At 38.9% G+C, this 26942-nt stretch overlaps 1 protein-coding gene across 4 annotated transcripts in view; it reads right to left on the bottom strand.

Moving 5' to 3' along the window:
* Vsig1 (V-set and immunoglobulin domain containing 1) overlaps positions 1–25968 on the bottom strand; it is a 31865-nt gene extending 5897 nt beyond the window's left edge. Inside the window, exons 1-6 of one of the 4 annotated variants that reach the window (NM_001359143.1) lie at positions 25850–25968; positions 17225–17391; positions 13955–14062; positions 7055–7253; positions 956–1111; positions 450–569 (exon numbers count right to left, since the gene is read on the bottom strand). In NM_001359143.1, the coding sequence (NP_001346072.1) occupies positions 450–569; positions 956–1111; positions 7055–7253; positions 13955–14062; positions 17225–17391; positions 25850–25901 (802 nt within the window). In that variant the 5' untranslated portion in view covers positions 25902–25968. Of the gene's footprint in view, positions 1–449; positions 570–955; positions 1112–7054; positions 7254–7518; positions 7634–10326; positions 10411–13954; positions 14063–17224; positions 17392–25849 lie in introns of those variants that run through there. The other 3 variants (NM_030181.3, XM_006528631.4, NM_026103.1) reach the window with 3 other exon arrangements.
* Between the last annotated feature and the right edge of the window lie 974 nt (positions 25969–26942).

The following is a 26942-nucleotide window of genomic DNA, read 5'->3' as shown; positions in this document are numbered from 1 at the left end:
AAATTTTATACAAGAGCAAGTTCATTTATCTGTTCTTGCTATTATTTCCTAGGCTGCCGAAATCCTTGTCAGAAAGTGCTGCTTGCGCCTTATCTTCAAGTATTTCCCTGAGTTTTCTAGCAGCTGATCTTAAGCAGGAAGTCTGTAAGCTGTAAATTTGACAAAGATAACCAAAATGTTACATAAGAAAGAACATCCTAGACTGTTAGTAACACCACTGTTTTTATTTATCACACAAGAATGCCTACTTTCTAATGATTGTGATGCTTAAGTGAAGGATTTAGTGAAGATATTATGTAGATACTAGAGACTGGGATGGCCATTCATCATATCACCTTACCACTAAAGCACAGAAATCCCCAGGGAGGCGAGAAAGACTAGAGAGAGCTCCTAGTAAATGTGCTTGACTGACTCAAGGATAAAATACGGAAGCCATATGGTCAACTCACGTGAAGACGTTAAGTCAATTTCACAGGAACTATTGCCAAGACTGTTGATGGCAGTACACTGGTAATAACCTTGTTCAAAATTTGTTAGATTTCCAATAACTAAAACTCCAGTGGCCGTGTCTGTCAAAACCAAGAAACAGATGTTTAAGATCTCTTGTCATCTCAGTTTACATTGCTTAACTCCAACCTCCTTTCTTACATCGGGCCTCTCCTGATGGATAAGATCCAACTAAGTCTCTTGACATACTCTAAAAGTAGCCCAACAACACAGACCCTCCCCACTGACTACCTCTCAGATGAATTCCGCATTCAGAGAAATAGACATGCCACAATCATCATGTTAGGAGACAGGCATCATTTTAAGCACACCGCTAACCCACATACACACAAACACATACACACAGTGACATTAGGGGAAGAAATGTTTGAGCTCTTCAGACGAGCAGCGGACAGCACACACACCCAAACACCAGTCCAATCCAGAAGTTCTGAAAGAAACTACTCACTGAAACTTTCTTTTACTGGCACAATGGTGTTCCCCTCAATCTTATACCAGTAATACAAAGGAGACGGTGTTCCAAAGGCAGAAAGGCAAGACAAGGAAATAGGATGGCCTGCTTCTGGTCTTCCTTGGATGGTACAAAAGGGCTTGGAAGGTTTGACTGTAAGGCAAAGTCAAAGATTAAGATTCCTGCAAGAAAATGACAGTCCGTGACCATTGCAGTCACTTTCTCGCTTTTATGTCACAAACCAACAGAAGGTACATTTATTTATTCTGTTCAGTTTAGTCTTTAAAAAGGGTTTTTGGGGGGGGACAGTTTTCTAATTGTACCACCAGATGGGAGTAGAGCACTTCAGCTGCAAGGGCCATCTAGTCAGGAGCCCATTAAGATTCAAATAGTGTCTCTTCTGTCTGCTGCTTCCCCGGATTTATAACCATGCATTTCCTCATTGTATCCTAAAATATGCCTTTATTAAAACAGCCAAATGTAAGCAAACTCTGAGTAGAAACATAGCTTATGTTTTAAAAGCAGTCTTAACTGAAAACAGAGCCCTTTTGAGAAAATAAATTTTAAAATATTCCATCAACATTACATTCTCTATTCCTTTGTGAGGCACTTTTTCATGTATTCTCCTATAGGTGACCCAAACCTGCTGGGAGGTTTTGAATTTGTCTGTGTTTCTCCTCAGCAGAAGCCCATTTTGCATATGTGCTATACAATGCTGCAATCTTTCTGTCACTCAGCAAGCACTTAGCTATGTGCCTGCTATCTGTCTAGAACTGAACTAGGCATTGAAGATTCTAAGTTGATCACAGTTTTGAAATGGGGTTGAGGATCATGGGAGATGAGGTTACAGAACATTGCGGGCCTGCACCTCTGTATTATATGTGTTTTGCACTGGCAACAGTGAGACCATGGAAGGAGTTTAAGAAAGGTAGGAGTTCTCAGATATTAAGGGTTCCTGAGCCAAGTGAAACGCCATTCAAGAGGTATTAAGAAAATGGAGTCAAGAGGAGCTAGTGGCCAGCCAGTTACAGAGGATGACAAAGAAGGGAAGAGCTATGGTTAGTTCCAGGCTTCTGCCCCTGGGTCCCTGATCAGTGCTTCTGCTGAAGATAAAGAATTCAGGTGGAAGAATAAGTTTTAGAGGAAGGGATGAGAAAGAAGAGTGACACTGCAGGCTGTTTGCTACATGCTGACTTATTTATGTCAGCTATTGATGACAGCACTTGGATCGAGATGTTCTATAGACAGCTGGGAGTCACAATCTTCACATCCTCCTTACTTTGTGTCACTCACTCGGTCCCAAATGAAATGCACAGATAATGATCGTAAATTCTACACATTCCAATTAGCATTCATCCTTTGTTTTATGTTTGGTCAGTTAGTTGGTTGGTTGGTTTGTGGGTCTTTTGAGGCAAGGTCTCATGTAGCCTAAGATCACTTTGCTATGTGGCTGAAGATAAACCTTCAATTCATGATCATCTGGCCTCTACCTCTCAAGTGCTAGAATTGCAGACATATGTCACCATACCTAGCTCTTCTTCCTTATCTTAAATTAGATTATAAAAACTATCCTTCTAACGGTTAGAAGGACTCAAACTTCTGAAATTTACATTTTAAATGCTTCAGACTATTCATGCCTTTTGTTCTCGTTGGACACAGGATCACAGAGCTAGATTCAATACCCACAGTTTATTGTTCAAATTTCTCTGTTCTGATACAGAGGCTATAACATTTGGACCATTTTTTAAAACATATTAAGTCTAGTCATAGTTAAATGATGTGGTTAAATGGCCTACATTAATGCAGGTAAATCAAGTTTTTCCCATCTCAGAAAGCCAACTCTGCAACTTTACATGATAGATATTTGGGCAAGTTGCTTAATTGAAACTAAACCTCAGTTTGACTCATCTATAAAATATAAATAAGAAGCAGTCTAAGTTCTAGCTAGTGAAGTGAAATACCATAAACAGGTACTTGTACATGGAATTGGTGATGGCTGTGGATTAGACTAATTTTTGCTATTGAAATCAATCTTTTATAAGCTTCTGGTCTGGTAAGTTGTCTCAGACTTAAACCCTTGTTACACACAAAGAAGACAGATGTGTATAAACACAACTCTTCACACTGCTTCACTAGTCTTTGAAAACTACTCTTTTAGAATATTTTCTATTTATATTTCATTCTTCTCTTCCATAACAATGGCTTTCTGAGATAAGAAAAATTTGATTTACCTTAACCTAGGCCATTTAACCCTATCGTTCAACTATGATGAGGCTTAGTGTCTTAAAAAAATAGCCCCTGTATTAGAGCAAAGCAATCTGAACAATAAAATGTGGGTATTTCAACATTAAAAAGCCAGGCACTAGGACTAAATTATAGACAGCAACCTAGAATAACTGGCACTTGTTCATTGATCCCAAATTCAAACCCAGTTTAGGCCTCTTCTTTTCTCCTTCTATCTCTCTCTTTTTATTATTAACAAAACACTAGGTGACTCATTTTGAGACAAGTTGTAAACCTATATATCTTCTAAAACTACTGAATCAGAATTGAGCTGACATTTCATCCAGTTAAAGTCCCCCAAAGAGCTAGAATGTTTTATTGACAAAGCCATTGATCTACCCTTTGGCTTTATTGCTTTCATCAGAATTGGGATGGAAGGAAAAGGTTCATCTCAAAAGAAAAATGAAAGTGCTTCCATGTGTTCACAAAGCTCCTCTAAATTAATAATTTTCACGTGGCAAACTGCAGAATGGAGATGGTGTTCATCCCAAATGTACACATAATAATTATTCTGAGTTGATCTGGGAATTTTTCAGAGATTGATTTTCCAAAGTTGTCATAACTAATGGAAATCTCTTAAAGGAATGACCATCCACCAAACCACCTGCTTCTTTGTTCATGTCTGCTTTCTTTATGTGAATTGTAACCTGCCACTCCAGCCTGTGCTCTGCTGGACACACTCTTGTGTCCTTCCTAGGCCAGCACAAAAGTCTCTTCCTCTGATAAGCCTTCTCTAGCTCCCCTTCTGAAGTTACTCCCCACCCCACCCCTGTGCCACCACAGCTCTCCCTTCAAAACACCCATTGAAAGCTTTTTTGCAATCTGTCTCTTTCACTGGATTGGATTTCTGGAGGACGGCGACCCTATCTTTGACATCTTACTATTTCCATTGCTTAGAACAATAACTGAAACATGTTCTCAGGCTTTTAGAAATTCATGAATGCAAAGTAAATACACAGAATTTATAGCCATGTTGGGCAAGAAATGTCCCTCAAAGATGCATTGCTACACTATACCTACTGTCACAGCTGTTTACCAATGAACATATATACATTATGGGTATAGTCTAACATTTTGCATAACATACACAAGGGTGTAGTGTAACATTTAGAAAGGAGACCACAAATGGCACTATTAGGTGACAAGAAGGGATGGAATGCAGGCAATCTCCAAATCTCTCACATGAATCTCTAAAGAGAATATAAAGCTAACTACTTTCCTAGGTTCAACTCTCCTAGATATTTTTCTTTTTTGTACCAAATCAAGTTCATAATAATATAAATGACAGTGATAGGAGAAAGGCCTAAGCAAAGCCCCCTGGGTTTAGCATGGTCATTCTAACTTGAGTTTTCACTGGGCTTGGGCCTGGGCAAGTGTTTGTATGAATGGTTACCATAATCTACATATGTGGCACTTCTATTTGTGAGTTCATTATAATAAAGAGGTTTTTTTTTAATGTAGTGCTATAAAGAGCCATCTTCAATGGAGTATCATTAATTCTCCTGCCCAGCTGGTCTCTCTGACTCACCCATCTCTACTTCACCCAGGCCCAGTCAGGGTGTTGTTCATATGCAATGGGATTTGAGAACTGCAAACCAATTTTGAAATTTTAGAGATAATTTACTATCACTACTTCTGGAAGGTTGAAAATCATAGGATAATTTTTATTAATAAATATACAATATTTTACTGTTTTTAGATAAGGAAATCTTTAGATTGTTCAGCATCTTCAGTTTATGGATTCTGGCTGCTTCTAGAAAATAATGACAAAGTCATAGTAACGACCCACAGACTCATAGGGCAACAAACCAACCAAAATCTAGCTTAAGGTAGCCTTAGCTTGTGGAAATTCACTGGGAATCCTCTGAACTTCAAATTTAAGAAAATTAACCTTCCTGTGTAGCTTAGCTCAGGGCTATTTCCAAGCCTTTTCTTGACAATTGCTTCTGCTCAGATCACCACAGAGACATAGCAGCAACAGAAAATCATTAGAGGATTAATCCCTCAAATTACTTGAACATTAAAAGGCCCTTTAATCCCCGGCACCTAATTGAATTCTCATAATAAATCAGTAAAGGAGACAGACTTAAAACCTGTCTTACAGTGGCCAGGGAGTGATGGACTACATTGCGTGAGGTTACTGAGAACAGAGAAAGGCCTTCTAGAACCCAAGTTTTCTCATTTCCAGTCTCATGTTTTCTGGCATTTTTGCTTCACTATATTCCCCCATACCTGTGACTAATCTTCTGACCTGCAACATAAGCTGTTCTAGGAATGGGTTCATCTAGTCCTATACCCTAATGCCTAGCACAAGGCTCAGCATAATAAAACACAACTGATTGAGAAACCACTCTTAAACATTACCTGAGAGGCCATTGGTCTTGCGAAGATCATATGCCCCAGTACAGGGGAATGCCAGGGCCAGGAAGCAGGAGTGGGTGGGTTTGGGAGCAGGGCAGGGGGAGGGTATAGGGAACTTTTGGGATAGCATTTGAAATGTAAATGAAGAAAATATCCAACAAAAAACAAAACAAACAAGCAAACAAACAGAAAACCCAAAACATTACCTCCTGAGTACTATGTCCCTCATTTTCAGGACAGTAGATGCAATGACAGAGTTCACAGTAAGTATCAATTGGTTTCTTTGAGTATCACATGGATAGCAAGACAACTGTGGATAGTTCTTTTAGCTGTGCACCTTTTTGTCATTTGCCACTTCTTTAAGGCCCTCAACTACATAGTCATTGATTTGGCCTAGGGTCTCCTTTCCTAAGATACACATACTCAAACTCAAAACAGGAACAGCAACTAGACCAGTTCCATTTGGGACTACTTGTAAGTGTTTCAAGCCCTTCTTTCCCTTCCTCTGATGTTTTCTTCTTTACACTCTGCAACTAGGTCTTTAGTGTTCTCAAGAGTTGGAATGATCCCTTGAAATCAATCAGCCAGTCAAACAAACAAACAAATTACAACAACAACAACAAAAACATTGTGTAATCTCAAGGACAAAAAGTATTGCTCCATCACTGCTAAGCTTATTGTTCTGTGCACAAAGGAGGGGCACCATAAATCCTGAATAAATGGACTTCTCCAAGTCTATTCTGAGAGATGATATGATTTGTCCAATGTCACATAATAAATATGTGTTCATCATATCTTAATTCTTATAATGACTTAACAAGTATCATTTTTCAAAATAGCATTATCATTTTGAAAAGGAAGCCCCGCCCCCTTAATCAAAATTCAAGATCATACTATGTTACATAGCAAGCTCAAGGCTGGCTATGGATCCAGGAGACTCTGCCTCAAGACAAAATGAAACAAAATATAAAATAATGATAAATAAATGAATGGCTAGACAGACAGATTTAAAAAGTGGACTCTTCTGTTTGAAAGAATGATTTCATTGTGAGAAAGGGAATAAATAGACTGACAGCTATTTCTTGTAGCTAAGTGTGGCTCTAAGTACAAGTTCCTCTTGAAAGAGTTACTGGCGATCATTTAGTGGCTCACTGTGTTCTTCTGAGCTATAGCTGCATAGAGGTTATGTTACTTACCCTGTCATTTTAGTGGCCTCTTTTATCTGGTACCACATCTTTTATATGGTAATTTTTAGGTATTACTATATGGATTGAGTTGGAATGCTGTCTCTATTAATAAAAGTTAAATTAATAAAACTATCTCTGATAATAAATGGAGCAGGAAGGACAATTATCCCTGGAGATATAATTGATACTGTAGCCCAGAGACTTGATTCATTCACTGTCCTAAGTTGCTTCAAGAAAAGAAAAGGCATGAAAATAATGTCCATACCTAAGACAGTGACGTCAAGGAGGCCTTGGTTTTTGCCCACAAAATCTGGAGGATTGTTGACATCACAGATGTAAATTCCACTGTCTGCTGGCTGCATATGCAATATGGTGATAGATGCATTACCGGGATTAGTAGCCCCAATTATTCGGTCTTTGAATTGCCCAATAGCTGAAGCCTGTCCACCTTCAGAGTAGTAGATCTAAAATAGAAAAAGCATTCAAATGAGAACCTGAGAGGATCCAGAACGAGGATAAGCTACCAGGAAATCCCTTCTATATGTGTTCCTGGGAGCCTAGATTTCTCAGTTTAGTGAGGCTTTTAACTGTTTGACTCCTCATTTGCCTCCCAACAGCTCTGTGATGTCACTAGGGCAGGAACTGCTAAGCTTATTTTGCAGAAGAGAGCACAATTGGAGTTCAGAGGATTTAACTTCTAACCTTGGGCTGGGAGAACATGACACTCACCTGCTCAGTTTGTCCAGTAGAAGCTCTTCATGTAACAGCAGATAAGATACATCTCAAGAGATATTTACCACGTTATGAACTTCTGATTCACATTTGCCCAATGAGACTGCTTTCCCTAGAAGTTTAAATGTTCGAGTCCCTTTCATGCACACACTTTTAGATAAGCACACCTGGATTTTTTTTCCTGTTTATTAGAAATATCAAACTTCAAGGTAGAATATTCCTTGAGAAATCATTTAGTCTCTTTAGTCTCATTCTTTCCTAGTGGTAGAATAAATCCACATAAACTCGTAAAAAAAAAAAATAGGGCTATAGCCCCGCCCCCCAAGTCAAAACAATATTTGTTGAAGTAATAAGAATTAGACCCCATCACAAAGTGTGCTTGGTCCATGTTAGCTACCATCTTCCTCTCCATGTCAAATAGGAGAACTAAGAACTTCAGATGACTCATCTGAGGGGACAGGATTCATTTTGTTTGGCATCATTACAATATACTGGATTTGAGTTAAGCAGTGGCATAAACCTAAAGTCTCATTCTCTTGGGAAGCTGAAGCAGGAGCATGATGATTTTGAGAACCACCTAAGTTAGATAACAAGATTGTCTTTTAAAACCCTCTCAAACACGCTCAAGAAAAACCAGATCCCAGCATGGAGAGAAAAGGGGGCATGAAGTCCACCCCTAGCCCACAAGCAATTGGCAACTGATGGCTGCTGGCAGAGGAAGAGTCAGTTTTAAGAATACTGTCTCTGATAAGTCAGTCCACCACACTCCAGTGGAAGGTCACCCATTCAAGAACAGGCTGGCAGTACAAACTGGATTTGATGGGTAGAAAAAAAGAGAGGGCACAAAATGGAGTGGCTAGGGAAGGAGGTGGTGGATCTGGGAAAGTGGACAGGGGGTGAATATGATCAAAACATACAAAGAAGAGCTCCAAGGACTGAGGGGAGAATCAGGATGCCCCCACGATGAGCCCTCTAATTGGTTATTTAATACCAAGTGCCCAACTCTAAAACTATATACATATGATAATACTACATGGACTCAGTGGGTTGCATTTATATATTTATTCATATATAATAATTATGAGAGAAAAATTACCATGAATTTGAGAGGGATCAAGGGGGAAAGGAAAGATGTGGGAGAGGTGGGGGGGGAGAGTAATGATGTAATACAGTACACATATACCAAATTTAAAAATAACAAAAGATACTATTATATAGCAAAATTATTTTAAAAATAAATTTTCCAATAAAAACCAATTAATTGGATTTAAGAAAGACCCGAATTCTACTCCCATATCCATTAAATAGCATGTATTTTAGGTATCAGAGGTAATCATGGACTAAGAATCATGTGGTACAGAGAAGTCTGGCTTAGGTGTCATATAATCTAGGTTGGTCTACAACTCTGCCTCTGACTGTGATGTGGTCACATGAGGTGTCCCCTAGCTATGCCTCCATAGCAACTTGCTGAGTGATAAGAAGCAAAGATAGCTAATCTGTCTAACCTTTAGTTCACACCTGAGAGCAAGGAGCCAGAGCAATGTGTTCCAAAGTAGGTCATTGATTTTCAATGATGTCTAAATTAATGCCTACTAATTCTACTGTTGAAGAGAAACACATCTAGCGTACTAAATATGTAACTTTATGGATATTGTTGCTTAGGTGACATTAAGGTTTAAAGGTTTTTCGTTTTTTTTTGGGGGGGGGGGGTTGGGGTTTTTTTTTTCGAGACAGGGTTTCTCTGTGTAGCCCTGGAAGTCCTGGAACTCACTTTGTAAACCAGGCTGGCCTCGAACTCAGAAATCCGCCTGCCTCTGCCTCCCAAGTGCTGGGATTAAAGGCGTGCACCACCAGTCCCAGTCAGTACAGAAACTATTAACTAAAAGAAAAGTTCTGGGAATACACAAATCTGAAAAAAAAATTATGAGGCTGGGGCATGAATGACTGCAAGTTGAGAATTACTAGATTAGGTAATAAGACCTGAGTTCCCTTCCCAATATGTATACTCTGTGTACACAGTTTGCTAAATTAATATAAATATGTGTCATTCAGTGATTCCAATGTATGTCCTATAAACTGGGATTGCTTTCATCTAATGAGACAAGTTATTTTCATAAAATCTTCTAGATGGTTCTTCTGGCTCATTTAATTCATTAGCCTCACTTTATAGAAGAAACTGAAGCCAGGGGAGGTTTTAAAAATGGCACAAAATCAGCAGTTGAGGGGCTGGGTGGGCTTTCGATGGCAGAGCACTTGCCTAGCATGGATGGCCTTCTGTGCTCCACCCTCAGCGGAATAAAAATGGCGACACACAAGCAAAACCAAGTAAACAGAAGGAGAAGCAGTTCCCCTAATTCCTTGCCCAGGGGTCTTTACCTAATCAATCACTTAAAAAGAGAAAAGGAGTCAGAAAAAAAGAAGATAGTGAGTATCTAGTAGAACTCAAATGTGTCTTTCCAGTTCTGTGCAGAAAGGCAATATATTTTAAAGCAAGACCAACAGGGGGATTTTCCAAAAAAAAAAAAAAAAAAAGACAAAGTGAAAACAATTTTCTCTCTCCATTGTTTTCTCTAACATTATTCTATGCCCTACACATGCTGCCTTATAGTTCATTCATTTATGCTACACCTTGCCCAAACTTAACCCAAAGCAGTGTTTGACCAACCAGAAAGCTACCAGAATAATTCAAGATATTCAAATGAGCTAGGTGTACATTTAACCTCTCAAAAGGCTTTACTACACTGACAGGCAACACTCCATCTATTTACTTGCTAATGGGTAGCATGAGATCCTGGTGTGTCTTACCTGGAGCCCAGCCCACTGCCATCAAGACAGCTCTTTACAACCTATGCCTCTGGCCAGTTCCTCTACTCCCAAGAAGAAACAGTTCAGCCCTGCTTTATGATGTGTGATGACATCACAATGAGATGCAACATCAATCCTGTCACAGAAAGTTCTAGAGGGGCTAGGTGAAAGGACCTTGATTATGCAGAGATGAGGCTTCGAGAGGACCTTTTAGGCAGGGACTAGGTCGTAGAAGGGTGCAACTGAGACTGGACATGGTGGCACGTGCTTGGAATCAAAACGATCACAAGTACACAGCCAGGCTGACTTAACAGGGGAGACTTTGTCTTAATAAACAACAAATAAATGAAATTTGGAAAAAATTAAATGGAGAGAAGCAACTGTAAAAGTCTCCCAGTGGGACCTGAATCAAGGGGGAAGTGGCAGGCAAGTAAACAATGAGGTCTCAGACACGTAATGTATCCATCATTCCTTCCATCCAGCTCCTTCCACTGCAGTCTGATCAATATTTCCCTCACAGACAATAGACACTAAAGGGATGAGACAGGAGACTTGGAGTTCAGGCTGTTGTCTGAGCAGGAGGGTTGCAAGTGTTAGATAGCCAGCCATGTAGATGAAGGGGCTTTCTGCTTGGGCGAGCCTGCTGTGTTATCATAATCCTTGGGAAGAAAACATGAAAAGAATGTTTTCTCCAAACTGTTTATCTAATAACCACTCTACAAGTTGATTTCACTCTCCACAAAAGAGTAATACTTAAAAATCAAAGCTAAGTTAAAAAAAACAACTTAAAGCTGAATAATGACTATATATATTGTCAATTTGGAGATCAGAGCAACTGAGGCCAAGGGAAAACCTCATGTATTCAACAGGCCACATCCTTGTCAGGGATGAGAGAAGTCCTGCTTTAAGAAAATCCTTGTCAATATTTCCTAAAGTGTACTTGTTAAAATTATACCCATTGCTGCCTATGCCATGATCATGACTGAAAGCCCTGCTTTCTCTCAATATCTCCTCTTCCTGTCCTCTTTGTTGGTGGCTGGTGGGTAGAGTCACAAGAGCCTATTAGTGATTACATCCTCTTTGAGATCACTTAGTTCCTGTCACAGAGGTTCAGGAGCTGTCAGGGGCTGTCTGGACCCTGGAAATATGAGAACAAGCTGGGGCAGGGTCTACAAGTATGGGTAGGCTTAAAAAGGCCAGAGGGGACCATGATATTTACTACTGAGGAGCTGGCATAGCCTGTGGAAACAAAATGCTGGCCTAGCCAACCCAAATACAGCTGTTGGCCAAACCAGGCCCCGAAGCCCCAGTTTGCAAACTCTGATTCATTCTCATCTATAACAGACGACACTGAGGCCCTAAGAGAGGAAGTGATTTTTCCCAAGTTCACACAGTCAATTTACAGTCAGACCTGGAATCCAAGCCTCAGGATTCCCAAGAGTATGCCTTAAGAGAACACTCTGAGTCCTGCCCAAGACAAGGGGGGTCATTTACCGTCCCGTTTGGGACCATTCCATTGTGAATGCCAGTCTCCCTTTCACCCTCGTGCCAGTCGCTGCCTGCAGTTCCCTGGTCTGGTGCTTCTTATACTGAACAGTTGTGCCACATGATGCGCTTGGCGTTCTCCTCCTCTCTCTGCACAGCAGCCTTCCTCTGCCTCTGAGGCCAAGTTTCTACTCACACAAGGCTGTGCAGCTGGTAGCCAGTTGTTGCCTCAAATTTTGTACCACTGCTCTCAAACTAGAGGCTTGATGTATAAGCAAGAGGGCGTGAAAGGATCCCATCTGCTTTCTATTTAAGTCAGAGTTGGATTTACTAAATGCCTTTAGCTTCCAGAACTGCTTTCCAGGTTCCTTTGGGAGATATGGAAGCCTGGGACTCCACAGCTAAACCGCACATTCTTTCCTTTTCCCCTCTTCCAGTTCCTTGCTTTTGCTCCTAAAGCAGCTAGACATGGATTGGAAAGTGGCAAAGGGCTTCAGGCCCAGAAATTTCTCAGGTCCATGCTATGGAGGCTATGGCTATACACAATAGAAATAGAATACCACAAAAAAAGATTCTCTTGCTATTTTCTTGAGATGTCCACCATTTGAGTGACTATTTTTGGATAAAATCATGGAAGATCCTTGCTTGGGTACATGTCTTCAACAGATGAAACGAAGCCCAGAATATATAAGCATTAGTACAAAGATATGGGTGATTTGTAAGGTTCTCTGATAGCAACAGTAGCACTTTGGTCAATTTGTTGGGTGGCTCTGTTGCATGTATTGCAGAGCATTTAACATCTCTAGCCAGAACTCACCAAAGGTCACTAAGGACTCCAAGTCCAGAAAAATCAAATCAATGCCCTCTCCATTATTGAATTCCCCTGAAATGATGAAGCACCTCCCCCTCGAGGTTACAGAAACATTCGAAATAATGTTACCTACAGAGGACAGAACAGGTTTAAAAATGTAAGAAGCAAAAAAAAAATATATGAAGTCATTCAATTCTGGGGAAGGAGTTGTCCAAATTGGAGACATGTTGTGGATATGAGGATGGTGAAGGATTTTTTTCTATTATATGTGTTGTAAGAAATAGTTGTCTAACAAAACCATGCTAAGCAGTGTCAGTGTGCATTTTGTCCATGGGTAAGTGTTGTCTCTAGTTTTAGCAATAATAATGCAGACAGAAAAGGGAAGCATCTATGGACAGAGAGGTACCAGATTTCCCAAAACTTCCTTGTTAGTCCCTTTGTAGCAGGTACATTTTCAGAGATTATCCCCTGAGTGATGGAGTGAAGCTGTCCATAATTTTAGACATAGGACATTTCTGAAAAGAAGACCAAATGAACACTGTGCCCTCAGGATCAGAGGGCTTATGGAAAGAGCAGTTTCCATGCACCAAAGGGACTTCCCTAGAGTGGACATTGAGACACAGTATCTGGCCCTGGGTCCTGGGAAACACTGGGCCTTAGAGTCAATTGCTTTTTAATGCAATGATTTTGAAGAGAGGAAGATAGACACGGGGCAAAAGCTGGCCACTAGCCTGGTCAGAGCAGCTATAGGCCTTGAAGTCTTTTGGAGGGGGATTAAGAAATCCAGGCAAGGACATGAGAAGGGAAAACTAAAAAAACTCTCTAGGTTTTATTTTATTTTTACAAATGTATTTATGTGTGTGAATGTATATCTATGTGTGGTTGTGTGTGCACAAGTGCAGGAGCCCAAGGAGGCCAGAAAGGGGCATTTGGATCCCACAGGCTTTGAGTTACAGGCAATTGTGAGCCATCTAACATCATTGCTGGGAATCAAACTCAAGATTCTACACTCTTAGCAAGCTTTCTTAACTGTTGAGCCATCTCTCAAGCCCATACTTCTCTCATTTTTATCAACACAAACAATACACATCCCAGTACTTATAGGCTGAGGCAGGAGAATATTAAGTTCAAGGCCAGCCTGCATTCTATAGCCAAGACGCTGTCTCAAAAACCAAACTACAGCAATACAACCTTCCCCAGAGTTATATAGAACTTACATAAATCTCTATTGCTATCATACAGAAACACTTCCATCCCACTCCTAAGGCAAGCCTAGTGTTCTAGATTGCAATTAGTGCAGGGGTCTAGTAGTACACCAATGGGTTTTCTTACCTGAGAGGTCCAGCTACATCTTCCCCGAGCGTCTCTTGCATGCATCATTTTTAGACACTGACTGACTGCCTTTTCCTCCATACCCTCAGTTTTGGGGTGCGAGACATGCTGTGTTTGAGCAGAAATGAGTGGATCTGAGAGCTGAATGCTACATGCTATATTGCCATATCAACCTATGAGCTGAATTAAACCCCTCAGTGGTCAGACTAGTAACATTTACTCCCATATACCACACAATGTCCTAGAAACAGCAGTCTCTACTATATGTACATGAGTGGGGGTGGAGAGGCTTGAGAGGAGATTTCCTTTATCATGGGCTGGCCTTGAACTTGTTAGAAACCCATGAATTATCTTGGTTTTCTGATCCTCCTCCTTCCAACTTCTGAGTTTTATTAGTAAAGGCATGCACTACCATGCCTGGTTTATGTGCTGCTAGGGACTGAACTTGGGGCTTCAGGCAAGCATTATACCAAGTGAGCTATATCTCCAGCCTAGCCATCTCAACCTTCCCAAAATACCCCCTGCCTCAGCATTCACTAGATGAACTTACAGTGTGTTCTACAGAAGTTTGAATTCATGGAATTGCTTAAGCAAAGAAGGTGCATGAATAAAAGCTAAATTCTATTTTGAAAACTACACTCTCAACCCAGGATGTCTGCAAAGTCTTAGCTGACTTCATAGGAATGAGTGGCAGCAGAGAAAAGGGTCTGGATTCCCCCTCCAATCCCTGGGGATCTGGTAGGGAGAGCAACTGGGGGCCCAAAACCAGGAAATTCTTAGACTCTGTCTCGGCTGAGTTATATAGTTAGATTAAGTGTATCTTGTTGGGCTGTTTTCTCTAGTCCCTCCAATATAGCAGGGGCATGGGTGATAATTTTGCAAAATAAATCTTATGAATGGTGATGTTAATTATAATAGCTCATATTCACTGAAAGTTTGCACTAGAACTCTTCCTTGTGTTCCACAAAAACCATCTCATTCAATCATTTCATTAAAGGTGTCAGCGAGGTGAGTAGCCCTGTTTTACAAGAGGGAAAACTGGATCTCTAAAAAGTCAAGTGACTTGTCTAGAGTAATCAAGCCAGCAACTAGAAAGGCAGAATTGACATCTATCCAGAGGTTTCTACTGGGACTCTGACCTGATCCCAAAGAAAAGCCCATGTATGCATGGTATGAGAAGAGGACAGGGAAGGAAGGGGAGGAGAGGAAATCCAGTTATCTAGAAGTAGAAGCTAAAAGTGGGCTGTGATGGGGATATGGCAAGGGTAGGTAAACTGAAACAGGATGGGAAAACAAGACAAGGAACTGTGTTTTGGCAAGTGTTTTTCATCCTCCTCCTCCTCCTCCAGGAGGCCCGTTCTTCCTCAGCATGGGCACTGCACAGGTTTCAAGCATTTTTCATTTGATCTAGCAGCTCAGGAGAACAGACCTCATTTGATTTGGCAAGGAAAGAATCAATTCATCAAACACTTGTAAAGAGAGGGTTTTTAAAATTCATCTAAGAGAAGTCCTGAGCTCAAGCCATACTCACTATAATTGCCTAAAGCGTTTCCCCTTGCAGTCTCTTCCTGAGAAAAGTTCACTGCTAGTCATAGTTCTCCCCTAGCTTTTAAGTGGCTAGAGTTCAATTAAGAGGTGGCTCTTTCGATGCCAGAATCTGAGGATGCAAAGTGGGGAATTGGCACTCTTGAGCTCAGATTCACTTGGCCTGGTCTCCAGGAAGTGGAGGACATCTTGAATTGAGTACTGAGCATGAGACATCCCAAAAGATGCTGAAGCCTCTCTCAAATCAGCCACCACTTGAAAAACTGAGCATTGTTCAAGTGTATGAACAATGTGTTTGAAAAGACTCCTAAGAAATCAAATTTTAAAAAGAAGAGATCGTGTGATTATCTTAATGAAAACAACCTGTGGGGAAAAGCAATTATTTCTTAGTTGACATAAATATGTCCAGATATTTTGGGTGATGGAAATTGGTTGTTATTTTCTTCTGATAGTCCTCCTCCTGCTGCTGCTGTTTGCATGGGATAAAAATGTGAGCGACTTATGTTTTTTCAAGTGTTTTCATATGCCTTATGTCATATCGTTTCCCATGAATACTTTCATCCAACTGTATTTTGAAGAGAGGCATGGAGTGATTCCCATATTGTCTACCATAACCAATATTAAACAAAACTGTTTAATTCTGAATACAGTGTAGCACTAACAGAATCTCCCTGTGCGTGATGTTTTCTGATAAGGAAATGTTCACAATCTCATGTAGAGAAATTCATTACCTACAAAGAGTCAGTAGGAGTTGAATCATAGCTGGCCAAGAAATGGCTCCTCTGAGCTCATGGCTTCCTTCTCCTCCACTTCTGCTTCTAGGCTTCACTCCCTTATCTCTCTACTACTACACCAACCTCCCCTTTTTGGCAAAGCCCAACTCAGGTGCAGCTGGCTATTCCAAACCACCAGTGTTGGTCTCTTCATTATTTTGGACCATGAGTTATTCTGAAAAAAAAAGTTAACTGTGGACCTTTTTCTTCAAGGGATGTATGGAGGCATGAATAATCTATGAGTTTGCATACATGTGTGCACAGATGTATACACAACTTTATGTAATACAATTTTAGCTCTTGGGACAATTTTCAATAGGAATTACTCTCAAGGCCAAATGAAGAAAATCTGGTGCTGGGCAGTTTGCCTATGGACTCATCCTTTCACATGGGTGCTCACCTACCCTCTGTTGGCAACTTCTCCCGAACCTTTTGTCCATCCCTTCCATCTATCTTTTAACTTCATGCTGCCCTCAATTACATGGGTTTCATTACTACCATGGTCCTTCTCCATCAATCTGGGGGATTTCAAACTGTCAGACTCAATCAGGAACAAGGTGCCAAATCCCTTTCCCGACAGATCCCAGTTATTAAATTTGGTAGAGCTCTTCAGATCCGTTATGATTTACATGTGAACTGGGATGTTCTGAAAATAATGAGATATTTGTAGAATGTCCTTTAAGAGCTCCTGCTTATTTCACCTATGAGAAGGCCTGTGGCTATTCTGGAATACCTGACACACATGATGCTGACTATACAAAATTGAGATAACTGATATACATAGTCATGTGACTGTCTTCACTAAACAGCTACCTAAAAACTCCGTGTCTCCAATTTTGTCATTGTTCTCAGTAGCTCCTTCATACTTCACTGTTCCTTCATACTCTTATGCCAACAGTTAGTTTCCAGTGAGAACTACTAAGGGAGAATAATTTAATTAGAGAATCCTTACAGATATTGGCTCCTCCATTTCCTTATTGTGGAAGAAAGACCATTGAATTGAAAGCTTTTCCAGGGACTTCTCGGTGGTGGTATAGAGGCAGAGAAGAGTAACATTAGATCCAACAGTCACATTCACGAAAGTGTCTGGGATGGTCACTTGCACCATACTGACCTGACCTGAAATTATAATCATCACATAATTAGTAGTACATACTCACATTCTGATGACATTTTCATCACAAATACACACATCTTGTGTAGCGACTCTGTGATAGGTAGAGAGCAGAGTGAAACATGCAGAAGATCTGAGCAGACAACAGGCATGAGAAAGAGGGTTTCTATCAACAAGTTATTGGCATGAAGATGGTCAAACCATAGGCGATGGTGAGTTAATAGCACTGGGCTGGTAATTCCTATAAAAGTCATATTATATACAATGTCTTACAGTCTTACCCAGAGACACTAAAAGGTCTGGATATGGAGAACCAACCCAGATTTCCCATGATCAAAAGTGTTCCTTGAATATAGAGCATTTATTTAAAAACCTGGAGACGTCAGAGCCAAGGCCCAAACTAGGAAAATTCTAGGCAAACCTGGACAAGCTGGTTGTTCTATCCCTAGACCACTGTGGGGGAGGGGGTATTGGGGGCAGAGTAGTGATGGACTTACTGAAAGATCTAAACTATATCCACAGTAGTACAAAGATGCCAGATTACTTCTAGACTTTCGTCCTTTTATGAGTATGTAGTGGAGTGAACCAAAATCTATATTACAGGTAATAATGCCATCAATCTGGTGACCAGAGGAATATGTGTTGTGTATTTTTTCTCATTTTTTTTCAGTTTTAACTTTTAACACAGTAAATGTTGGTAGAAGTATTTCACATGGAGAAAACTCTTTTGAGGGACCTCAGTACCCGTTTGTGGTATTGAAGATGGAAAACAGCTTGTGCATGCAGAATAGGCACTGCACCTCTGAGCTACAGACTCCTCCCCTCATTACTAGCTCACAATTTGATTGCTTTGCATTATTTCACTTATTTTACATTTAGGTTTTACAGCTGAAGTCTCTTTTAGTCAATGTTCCACAGGTGCTTGGGGAAGAAACAGGCACTATGCTGTTATTGGGTTGTGTATTCTACATAAGAAGATATCATTCAAAGTACCATGATACGTCTAAAATATACAAGACTCTGGGCTCAATAACCAGCACTGGTAAATAAAAGAGAAATCAAACCACTGTCAACACTGGTGTCAATATTTTACTAGGTCCAGTGGTTTGTGTAAATTTCACTTCCATTTGGGTCCACTTGCCTTCTCCACATTTAAATGTCACTGTCTTGAGTATAAGATAATGGTATAATGTTGTTTTGTTCAATCATCACATATGATGCACAGAACTCATGAGTTAAATCAATCACCTGTATGTGTAAGTATTTCTGCCCTTCCTTTTGTCCCTTTATTCTTCCTAATTCTTCAAAATCCTTCCTTTCATCATCTTCTGTATTTCAGAAGTAATACCTTTAGGTGTTTTTCAAGAGTAGGCCTAAGTAAAGATATTCCACCCCCTTAGACTGGGAATCTCATGATTTTCCCTTAATTCTTGAGATATAGCTTCACTAGATACAGATTCTATTTTCTGTCATCTCTGCTGTACTACTGAATGTATCAGCATGTTTCTTCTTTTTATTATTGTATTTTGTTAGTTCTATAATTTCCATTTGGGTTTCTTGGGAAGACAAATAATCTAATTTTACTTAAAAATAATTCAAAGTAGCAGAAAGGAAATTGAGGGTGAAGTTATACATTCAAACAGTCTTCAGGACTGGAAATATGTCTTGGGAGTAGAGTACTTGCCTTGCATGAACAAAGCTCTGATTGGAGAAAGTCTTCAGAGAAATAGATGACTGCAATGTCTGACTTTTATTTGACTTCTTTGTTTCTTAATTTAAAATTAACTGAAAAATATTTGTACATGTAGTATGCATATGTGGTTTGTTTGGTATTCAGATATAGTACAGAATAATTATATTATCAATTGATATATCCATCATTTAATGCATTTATCATATTTTGGCAATGAAGACATTTAGAAGTGGCAACCACAGAGCTTGCATAGATCTATGCCAGGCCCTCTGCATACATGCCATTGTTTCCTTTAGCTTGGATTTTCTGTTAGACTCCTAAGAGTGCATGTGTATGCGTGGAGGAGGGGTTGACTCTTTTGACTGCTTGTAGGATGTTTCCCCCCTACTGGTTGCCTTATCCAGCCTTGATATGAGGGTTCGTGTCTAGTCTTATTGCATCTTGTTATGCTGTATTTGGTTGATATCCCTTAGATGCCTGCTCTTTCCTAAAGGGAAAAGGAGGAGTAGTGAATCTTGGAGAAAGGAAAGGTGGCTGTGGTTGAGGTGTATTGTGTGAGAGAAGAATATATTTAAAAGAAACATATTCTCTTAGCCATTTTCAAATACACAGTATGGAACAATGGAGGAGCTAGAGAAAGCACCCAAGGAGCAAAAGGGGTCTGCAACCCTATAGGTGGAACAACAATATGAACTAACCAGTACCCCCTGGAGCTCTTGTCTCTAGCTGCATATGTAGCAGAAGATGGCCTAGTCGGCCATCATTGGGAAGAGAGACCCCTTGGTCTTGCAAACTTTATATGCCCCCGTACAGGGGAATGCCAGGGCCAAGAAGTAGGAGAGAGTGGGTAGGGGAGCAGGGCGGGGGGGAGAGTATAGGGAACTTTCAGGATAGCATTTGAAATGTATATAAAGAAAATATCTAATAAAAAAGGCAAAAAACAAACAAACCGAGGGACTGTGAATTTGAAGGAGAATATGGAAGGGTTTGGAGGGAGAAGAGGAAAGGAAGAAATGTAATGAAATTATAATCTCAAAACACTTTTATCCCAAAGAAATATATAATATACTAACTATCGTCACTTTATTATGCAATAGGTCTTAAAAATACTCCTCTTGTCTAATTGGAACTTTGAATCTGCTGAACATCAATTTGTGCTAAATACTGGAGAGACAATATTGAACTAGAAGTTCCAATCTCTACCTGCCATCTCTCACAGATCAGTGTGGTAGTGGATGAAACTCAATGACATAGGGAATACAAATCTGATTTAAACATTCCCTGATGTTTTTTAATATTGGAAGACAGATATATCTATAATAATTTGAGATCTGTAAAAGCTCAAAAATACATATCAGTATTCAGGTAGTATTTTCAAACTATAAAGTAAGACATTTTAAAGGATACTGCACATTTTCTCACAATAGTAAGGCAAAACTTCCAGAGCATTTTTTATTGGCCAGATTGCCAATATTAAGAATCATAACCAATTCTCAAACTTTGACAAAAAGATAGTTTTCAGGCATTAGCTACCCTTAATACAGTAACAACAAACATCACAGCTTCAAGCTATGGAACTTGGTACTAGTTTTTAATTTTTCAAATAAACTTCATTATATAAACCTTAGCCCATGTTAGGCCCAGTATCTTTCTGCCTGCTGCCTGTGGATCAAGATGTAAAGCTCTCAGCTATTGCTCCAGTGTCATGACTGGTTGATGCTGCCATGATGAAAATAGACTAAGCCTCTAAAATTGTGCTGGGACAATTTGAGCTCATTCAGGTTGGCTTGCATCCATCCAAACTTTATCAAGGAACACCATTTACACACTGGTTTTAAGCTTTAACCTTTTGGATATATAGAATGTTTGGTTGTTCCAGACATGCCTGTAATTAAGTGAATCTTAGGCAGTTGTATGGTTTCTCTGCTCTAAAGAAATCAATGAAACCAGCAGGGTGCCTGCCTGAATGTAACACAGAAAATGATTTAGTAGAAGTGGATTTGACAGGTCATGAAAATGCTGAGTTTGTTAAGAATTAAATAAGAAAAGAGAGCATAATAATAAAGATGACTTAGTTTTCCCAGATAATATAAAACTCATTCACACAACAGACACAATCCATGTGTCTGAGACAGAAACACCTTTATTTTCCTTTTTCCTTTAAGTGGAGTTGGATCTTTCTTTTTTAAAAAAAGATAAGAAAAACACGGAGTATTTCAGGTACAAACAACAGCATCAAGCAGAGACTGTGTCTTATTCCTTCACACCTGAAGATTACTCTCTGCTGGAAAATTTAAGGAGTTATGATTGGGAATGAGGTGATGGGAAGAAACTCTGCTCAGACCAAGGAGCACTTAAAAATGTATACATCATCACACACTGAAAAGTTTGAACTCCCAAATGAAAAATCAAAGGCTAATGAATAGTCTTGTTTGTAAAAACTAGCTCTTCCAGGGTGAGAAGAGATGTGTACAGAAGTTAAAAGGCATAGGTTCCAGAAGACTACAGAGAGACAAGTCAATGTATAAATGATCTCATCACAGAAACTGCTTTTCAATGACACTGACATAAATGGAAAAGAATATTCAAGAATATTCCAAAGAAATCTGATGACAGAAAATATCTAGAAAAAATAAATCACTGAGAAACAAGAATCTAAAAAACCAGGTACCTATACTGACACTTCTGATGAGTATTTAAAAATAGTATTTTTTTATATTTTAATAGGGAACCATAAATATCCTTAACATACTTCCTTATTGGGGGCTGGAATGATAGCCCAGTGATTTCGTGCATTTGTCATTCTTGAAGAGGACGCTAGCATCCTTTCCACTACCCATATGCTGACTCACAAAACCATTCCTATTATTCTAGAGGATCTGATGCCCTCTTCTGACCTCTGTAGGCAGTAGTCACATACATGGTCCACACATATTCATGTAGATAAAATATTCATGCACATTAAATAAATAAATAAACAAATGTAAACACTTTTAAAAATACTTCCTGAAATTAAATATTTCAGTGCTTTGTGAAACACTAAACATCAATATTTTGTCTATTTTTAAAAGCATCATACTAATTTATAGAACATGGCACATAATTTAGAGGAAGTGTGCACATGTTGCTTACTCCATAACATCAATAGCATACTAAGAAGCATATAATAAAGTATAGCAAGTGTGGTGGTTTGAATATGCTTGGTCCAGGGAGTGACACTATTTGGAGGTGTGACCTTGGTAGAGAAAGTGTGTCATTGTGATATAAAACCCTCCTCCTAGCTGTTTGGAAGCCAGGCTTCTCCTAGCTGCCACTGTCTGGCCTTGATGATAACAGACTGGACCTCTGAACCTGTAAGCCAGCCCAGTTACATGTTGTCCTTATAAGAGTTGCCCTGGTCATGGTGTCTGTTCACAGCAGTAAAACCCTAACTAAGACAGCAAGAGTCTTCAATAGCCATAAAATAGGATTAGTTGAGTGGAGTGACACCAGCTAAATGGAGCAGATAATTCTAATAACAGCAGTCATAATAACAGAGTCACTGAAATACAACTGCCAAAATCATTTTGATATCATGGGAAAGGAAACACTTTATCACTGTGAGATATGTGCATATATACATATATGTGTGTGGATATATATATATGACAAGGTGTTTCCTAAAAGGAAAGCTCTGGTACCGCCATTGAATTTAAAGGCATATTGATCTAGTACTACTCAAGTAAACTCAACTTTCACTATGACCTTCACAGTCATTTAAACTCCTGAGATGCAGTTCTTCATCTTTGAATAGTTTCTTATGATTTTTGTAAGGATTAAATAAATATTTTAATATTTTGCCCACTATGAAGAGGATAATATGTGGATAATGAACAGGGCAAATGAGGCACTAACCAGTAAGCAGTTCTACAAACATCAGGAGAAAATTTTTTCTTCCCTTGGATTGATTCATATATTTTTACTTGTTTTCTTATTAATCTAGTCACCCACTCTACATCCTGATAGCAACCTCTTCTCCTTCCTATCCTTTCAGTCCCTCTGTCCCACCTTTCCTCCTCTTACTCTCTTCTCCCCTTTTTCTTAGAGAAGTGAAGGCTTCCCAGATATATATATATATAATTTTATAATAAAAATAATATTTAAAACTGAAAAAAATTTAAAAATCCACATTAATTGAATAATGAATAAATAAGAGGCTAAAGACTAAAACACATTTATGAAAATCCTAGCTTACAATTTTCTTCATTGACTTGACTGAATTAATGAACAAGGCAAAGCTGAGTATATGGTTGAAATGTACATGACTGCTTATGTTTAAATGAATCAACATTCTAAAGGTTTTCAATGTGCCCTATTTTGGTGATGATTATTCATTCATTTAATGCCTACTATGTGGGCAAGGTCTTTGCCTATTTGGAGGATTACTGGATCACTACCATGCTATGGCAGAAATACTGCCCAACTGGCTTGATTTCCTAGGTGCATTTCAAGTGATTTCATCTCTATCCACTTGCATGTAAAGATGCTCCATATTTTAGTTACAAAATGATATAACCAAATGATCCTACAATTTTTGTGTTTGACTTCAAAACCAACATTAAAAGACATTTCTTTCTCTCAAATGCATACCTCCACTAACTGAAAACAAGAGTAACATATCTTTCCAACAGGTGACAAATACATATCACCAGGCGCTAAAACCATACTTTATTTTTTGCACAACAAAGTTTTAACGAAAATTCATTTTTCTGAAATGGAAATTAAGACCTCAGACATCACTGAGAATATTTTGATTAAGATAACATCTTCCTGATTAGCTGCACAGAAATATGATTTTAAATATGAGTATGAAAATCATTTCCAGATGTCTGGGTTTGGGGGTGATGAATTATTCTTTCAACACATTTTTACTAGAGTCCATGTATCATGCTTGATACAAAAATAGCCTTTTTATGGAACAAATGCAGGTTGAGCACAAAATTGTACATTTATAATTGTACATTTATTTTTCCTACAGCTATAATACCTACCGATGGCTCCTAATCAGCCAAGGGACTTGGATCTCTGTGAATGACAGGTATAGATTACCCAAATCTTCCTTTGTATGCCTTCCATATGAATGTGACTACAGCAGATCCCATCCTATCATACCCCATTTTCATACCACCTCCTGTGCAATCAGATTTTGCTTTGGGCCAGCTAAAACATATATCCATAAATACACAGCAAATGTCAAACAATGACAAAAAAAAAAGTCACACAGCTGATTTAAGAGAAAATACCCAGTTGTTGTGGCTCCCTCTGATTGGGGCCATCTACTGAAAGTTACAATCAGTATACCACCATTATGCTAAATCATTGTTTAAATAATAGGAAAAGTGAGGTACAAGGCATAGGCCCCATTTGAATATAATATACATTCTTACATAGGAAAAATAATTTACCCAAATCTGAGTGGTAAGATTATATTTTTATTTATAAATTTCTGTATTGTCAAATACAGTAAATATCCATTATATTTATCATCAGTAAAGTTATATAAATGTATATTTATTTGTAATAAAAGTCGTTCATGTACTTGTTATGATCCTGTGTCTAATATAGAACAGGGTACAGCTTTACAGAAAGAATTATGTTGACTAAAGGTGTGCTCCCAGAGGGTTGGTGCATAAAACTCAGTGTTTGACCCAACTAGCTAACAACTGAAGAGAATGACAGAGATTTTCCTCATCTATTAAGTAGAAACAAAACTCTAAGATCAAGTAACTAACACATTTTCCACTATATGGCCAGAATAGATCATGGGATAAATTTAATAGTTCTTTCTGGCGACTTTTGACTCCATATAACATCTTTGTTTAAGGATTTCATAATAGATATTTAATTTTTTTCTATTAACCACATGACAGTATTTAAATGAACATTTTCCCTATTCCTAAAAAAGTTAGGGAAAGAAAATGGAAACATTTAATCACACCACCCAAAAGGAACCATGATTATTATATTAACTTTGTTTAATTTATTATAATTAATGCTTGTGTATCTTGACTTTTCACTCATTTTATCTTAGCATGTTTTTGTACCATTAAATGTGCTTATAAAATTGCATGCTAATGATAGCTTAACATTACACACGACTTAAAAGTGCACCCTTGTTTTATAAACAATATGATTGTAGCTACCATAAACTTAACTTACCATCAGAACAGATTCAAAATTAGTTTTAAAACCCCAGCCAAGGGACTTTCCAAACCAATTGGGCCTCTCTTGAGTGTAACAAACACTGGGGTGTGGGTCTCTAAAAATGGTGTTGTTCTGCTCAAATCCCTAAACTCATCTATATTATCCATATTATGGTTTGACTATTCGATCAGTGAGTCTTTCTCTAGTGTCCCCACACATATGTTCATGCGGTCTTGAGGCTTTTCTTGCCCTGGCAAAATGACTCAAACATAGTGAGCTTAGGGGAAACACGGAACTAAAACAGAAATTTTATCTTTAAAGTGCAAACTTTGCTTTCTGGGTAAAATTGCTTGTTCACCTCTCAAACTAAAGAAAATGGGAAACATTTCACAAGGTCTGTAAAATAATTTGGCTGCAGAATGACCTCCCAATCATCAACACCGAACACATTTATTAAACAAGAGTTCTGAAAATAGACAGCATATTTACTCATCACGATCTCTTTGAAGTCTAGGAGACAGAGATCTTTGTAAATATCTGAGATTTTAGTCTAAAAGGAAATTCGACTTCCAGTTGCCATTCCTTACCTGCAAGGCAGTTTAAGATCAGAAAGACCTTCCAAAATGCAAACACCATCATGCTGAAAGTCGCTTGGAGCAGCAGGTGCCAGTCCGAAGGCTGCCTGAACTAGGCTGAGTTTCAAATTGGCTTCTTCAGTCACAGCCTGGCTTATCGGCTGGGCATCACCAAGCAAATAGGCCTCCTTACGCTTGCTTATTGGGCACTGAGTTCTCTCTGAACAAATCTGTGTTTATTTGAAACCCTTTTCCCCCGGGGTGTGTCCCCTTGATATATTTGCTACTGTGTTAATAATAAACCACGCACTTAAATCCTTTCAGTTCTTTGTACACAGATTCTCTTAGGTTACATTGTTTAAAATCAACCCTTTTTAAAAAAAGAAAGTTGTACTTGGAGGGCCTCCTCCAGTTCTTCCCATAAGATATCTTGGTCCTGCTGCTTCTAAAGTGAATGGTAGATTTGTCCCATCTCCAACCTGCTGCTTCCATTTTGTTCTAGATATTACGTTAGCCTAAAGCAACAGCTTCCTGAATGGTCTCCTGGGTTTCTTTCTCCTTCATCCTATGTAATAATTTGTACCAGTCCCAGGCTAAAAATCTCAACTCTAATAAGGCATTTCCAGTAACACTTTCCAGTGATTGGACTGTCAGCAAATCCAGGGTCCTTCATCTGGATTCGCAGCTTTTCGTGATCTCGTCTTCATTAAATCTGAACTACAGTCATAGTAAATGCTGAAAAGATTTATTGAACTAAGTGTGTTTAGTCAGACAAAAAAAACCCACTCATTTCAAATGATGTTTTATGAACTTTAATTTACAAAAAAACAATTTCACTTCCATCTTGCTTTAGCCAAGTGAATTCCTCCCTCTTCAGAAACCCCTTTCACTTCTATAAAACCGAACTCCTCCTTCCAGACTTCCCTATCCACATCTATGTCTGATGCTAAACCTTAAGGACTTCGGATCCTTAAAATCTTCTATTCCGTCATCTTTATGTCTGAGCATATTCTCAGACTTTGTAAATGTACACGTCAGTCCTCCCTAGGATACCCCTGTCATAAATTCACATTTTGCTTGCAGGCAAATGGTATTGGGCGGATGA

Source organism: Mus musculus, chromosome X (genome assembly GCF_000001635.26).
Source record: "Mus musculus strain C57BL/6J chromosome X, GRCm38.p6 C57BL/6J".
NCBI lineage: Eukaryota > Metazoa > Chordata > Mammalia > Rodentia > Muridae > Mus > Mus musculus.
This window is presented reverse-complemented; position numbering and strand designations above follow the sequence as displayed.